Genomic DNA, 4,395 nt, shown 5'->3' on the forward strand with positions numbered 1-4,395 from the left:
GGGTCTGTGTCTTATTCATCTTTGTGTCTAGCATAGGACCTGGAAGAAAGTTGGTGGTCAGTAAATAATTAATGCTCTTTGAATGACTACATGAATTGCTTTCTTGCTCCTTTAATGATAAGGTAATGGGTTATGCCAAATCCCAAGCTCTTTCATCAAGTTCAAGAAGTTTTGTGTGTCCCTTCTACTGATCCCCTTCCCTGTGTCCCATCTCCTTCCCACTTAGAACTTAAGTTTCAACCATCAACAGAGTTAAGAGACAACCTATGTAATGAGAGAAAATAATTGGAAACTGCATCCAGCAAGGGATTACTATCTAAAACATATAAGAGACTCAAACAAATAGCAAAAAAGAAAAAAAAGACAAAAACCAAATAGTCTAGTTGAAAATTGGGCAAAAGACTTGAACAGACATGTTTCAGAAGAAGACACAATAATGGTCAGCAGTTGGAAAAAAATGCTCAACAATACTAATTATCAGGGGACTGCAAATCAATATCATAATGAGGTATCATCTTACCCCAGTTAGAATGACTGTAATTGAAAAGATAAGAAATAGCAAGTGTTGGTGAGGTTGTGTAAAAGGGGGATGCATCTACACTGACGGCAGGAACGTAATGATTTATCAGTTCCACTACTGGCTGTATATTTAAAGGAATGAAAATCAGTATAACAAATAAGCTACAAGAAAGGATCTTAAATGGTTTCACCACAGCACAAAGAAATGATCAATGTTGGAAGTGGAAGATACGCTAATTGCTCCAATTTGTTTACATGTATCAAAGCATCATACGATATTCTATAAAACATGTAAAACTACTATTATGATTTTAAAATAGAAATAAACTTCTTTTCATTAAAAAAAAGTTTTAATTGACAACTGATGCATAAACATACAGGAGGACTGATTAGCAGTTCCTATTTTTAGGCTTTGCTTTTTCAGTATCCTTAGATACTTGAATTTATTTGACATTGATTTTTTTTTTATTGTTAAAGTAATATGTGCTCTTCTAAATAAAATAAAGAATTAAAACAAAAACAACAGCAGTGAGTTCCTAGTAACAGATCTTGGATTCTCACATCAAGGCTGTTCCTGTCAGTTCAGAGTAGACAGTTCTCCTCACTAGCAAAGTACCACAGCTTATATGCATGGGTGAAAACAGATCATCTTATGACTCCAGGAAAGAATGTTCCATGTTTCCAAAACAGTTCATCCTGCTTTTCAATAACATATTCAAAGTGAAAGTGTTTACAACTGCTACATCTTTCTAACCATAAACAATTACTTGGTGTGACTCAGTCTAACGGAGGGGTAGGGAAGACTGCAATGCCAGCAGGACAAACACCAGGGAGCGCTAAAGGGCAGCCAACAGGTCAGCCTGAGGGGAAGGATTCAGGTCTCCCACCTGGAGTGGGCGGTGCTGAGCATGCAGGTGCATCAGCCCTAGGGTGCTCCAGGCAGAGTCAAGGCAGGGCTGGCAAAAACAGACCATTTAGGATACTTTCGAGCCCTGCTCTCAATTTTTCTTAAGATCATGATCTTTCGCAAGTCTTTTGATATTCCCTTAGCCAGTTCTGAAGCAGATAGGTAGGGGCGCTCAAGAATTAGCTACAGCCTGTCCCAATATCCCAAGTTGCCTGGAGGAATCTGCTGCATGAATTTTTTGTTATGAATGCCATTAACAAGGACATGGGCTTGGGGCTAGCAGGTAGCGTGGTGGAACTCCCACATGACCAACCACGGTTCAAGTCCGGGACCTGATGGCTTGCTTTCTCACTCCCCCGTCCCTTGCTCTGTCCCTGTCTAGTCAAATTAAAATAAAAAAATACAGAAATAACTAAAGTTTAAAAAGAACAATAAGGACATGGGTTTGCCCACAGACATTCAGGTGAGCAGGGAGAGACGGGTCAGCACTGGATGTGCAGAGTGCGGACGCTAAAAAGGCTAAAGCCTTTTTGTTTTCACAAACCGAATTGTGTTATGGTAGAGCATTCTTAAAATGAAGCGCAGGAAGTCTGATTCAAAGAAATTTAGGTAAAATAAAAAACAAGAATCAAAAGAAAATAGTTCCATGCCTGTTCTTCAGCTGTGACTCTATAATTCTATTCTTAAAGCCTCGTGTACTTGAGCTCAACATAAATTAAATTTGATTACTAGAAACTAACGAAGATATAACTCCGGCATTTCATGTTCCCCGGAAACATGAAATTCCCAGTGTTTTTCACACTCTATTCCAAATTCCAAACAGAGTTGAAAACTATAGTCAGAGATAATTATGCAGAAATAAAAAGCAAGGGAATTCGCCTTGATGTGCAAGAGCAATTTAAATATGCATCTACAATGCAGAGATGCAAAGGTGTTTAAAACAAAACAAAGCCGAAGTGAGTGGCTGCCTGCTTCAAAGCGTACTTAAGTTCCTTCTCTGCATTATTAATATTGGTCCTCAGAAATGAGCAAGAACTGTGTGGTTATTCCACCCTGGGGACCTCTAAGCCATGGCTTTCTCAGTAAATCGCAGGCTGTTCTGCTCTGGCTTTGGCTACGAGCTTATGTGACACATGGACGGTGTCATTATGAGCCGCTATTATGTCAGCACGGGGACACAAGGACCCCAATCCTCAAGCTCAGACTTGTCTTGTTTTTGTTCTTGTAAACTTTGCAGCTATTTCCCATTCAGCCTCATGCCCAGGAACATCCGTGCTGAAGTCCGGGTGGTGAAGCTTACCGCAGGGCTACCCCATACCAAGCTGACACTGTGACACCAGACACGCTTGAAGGACACAGAATAACTGATGGATCTGCTTAAAAGAAGGCAGACCGAGGGTTGTTCCTGGGGAAGGAGGGCGCGTTGGCCCTCGAATGCCCCTGGCAGACTAGGACCTGATACTGTCGACCGTGAGACTTCATGGGACGAGGCTGTGCTCGGTCTGGACTGGAGGATGAGGCTGTGGCCCAAGTGACATTTGCTCGCAGGCACCCAGCCTGGCAGGGCCTGATGGCGGCTGTGAAATCAGTGAATACAGAGCGCAGGAGCCTGGCTGGCAGCTGCAGCCGTGGGATCAGCATAGAGCCCCAGGAGCACAGGGACCCAGCACTGCTGAGGGAGAGCAGTGACAGCACAGGTGACTAGGGCTCTCTGGCAAGGAGCAAGAGCAGGGGCGGAAATGAGCGTGATGGGAGAGGATGGGGCGGACAGTTCAGAGCCCAGACTGTGCGGAGGGAGGTCCTTCCACCTCTCCCTCCCTTTCAACCAAATGGTACTTATTAGAACTGATACCCCCTTGAAAGCTGGGAGGTGACAGTGACAGTGAGGGCTATGTCAGCTTGGCTAGGCTGGGGTACCCGGTTTGGTCCAGTGCCGGTCCAGCTCGCCACAGAGGCCTGTGGCTAACATTTAAATCTGCACACTTGAACAAAGCAGTTACCTCCGAGTGGGCCTCATCCCAGCGGATCAAGGCCGTAAGAACAAATACCAACGTTTCCTGCGGGAGAAGCCAGTCTGTGTCCGGACTGCCACACAGAAACCCTGCGGGAGTTGGCACGGGCCGCCTGCCCGGTGGGTCTCAGAGCTCTCAGCCCCCGCGCTCCCCCACTGCGCGAGCGGCTGGAGCGAGAAGACGCCTGTGTCCTGCTCTGCTTCTGTTCGGAGCCCCAACCCGCCAGCAAGGGCAGCGGACGTGCGCCAGGGCTCCCGAGTCCGACATGAGGGGGAGCCGTTAACACGGCCGTCTTCAGGGAGGTCCCCTGGGTGGTCTGAACTGCCAGCTGTCCGGAGGCCAGACCATGTATGCCCTCAACTGCAGCCCAGGCTCCTAGGGGCCCAAAGGACGCTTTAGTCGCTGCAAAGCACAACCTGCCTTCATGCACCCTTCTCTCCCGAGCTGATGCGACGCGTTCTCTCCTGCCTCCTTGCACCTCCTTCCGGCCCCCTCCGAGCCTCCCCACACGGTAGGGCCACCAGGCCTTCGCAGCTGGCGGGGGAGCTCATGCAGGCAGACCATGGTTCCCGTGGGCAATAAAGTCTGAGACCAGACCCGGACTGGCCCCGGGCGGGGCCTGCTTTCCACTCCCCACTGGCCCCAGCTATGGGGAGACTGCCTCTCCTGCTCCCGAGGACCCCTGAGCCCCAGCTCTCAGATTCCCCCAAGGAGACCTTCCCTGGGCTCCCGGGCAGACTGGGCCAGCCAGGAGACAGCACCAGGAGATTCCCGGGCAAGGCCACAATACCCAGGTGGGGTCCCCAGCTGCCCCCACGGGAGGTGTGCGTCGGAAGGACAAGCCCTAGGGATGCCCCGGCCCAGGCAGGGCCACCAAGATGACACCCACCTATCTCCTCCCCCAAGGAGGAGTTGAGGATGGCGCCCGCAGACATGACCACGGCGCAGCCGCGCCAG

General features: G+C 48.5%; 1 protein-coding gene across 1 annotated transcript in view; it reads right to left on the minus strand.

The window, feature by feature from the left end:
• The window catches only part of ST6GAL2 (ST6 beta-galactoside alpha-2,6-sialyltransferase 2), a 95,168-nt gene that overhangs the window by 42,897 nt on the left and 47,876 nt on the right, over window positions 1–4,395 (minus strand). The window contains exon 3 of the mRNA XM_027769243.1: window positions 4,328–4,394. Within this exon, the coding sequence (XP_027625044.1) occupies window positions 4,328–4,394 (67 nt within the window). The remainder of the gene's footprint in view (window positions 1–4,327; window position 4,395) is intronic.

Source organism: Tupaia chinensis, unplaced genomic scaffold (genome assembly GCF_000334495.1).
Source record: "Tupaia chinensis unplaced genomic scaffold, TupChi_1.0 Scaffold149090_1, whole genome shotgun sequence".
Lineage (NCBI taxonomy): Eukaryota > Metazoa > Chordata > Mammalia > Scandentia > Tupaiidae > Tupaia > Tupaia belangeri.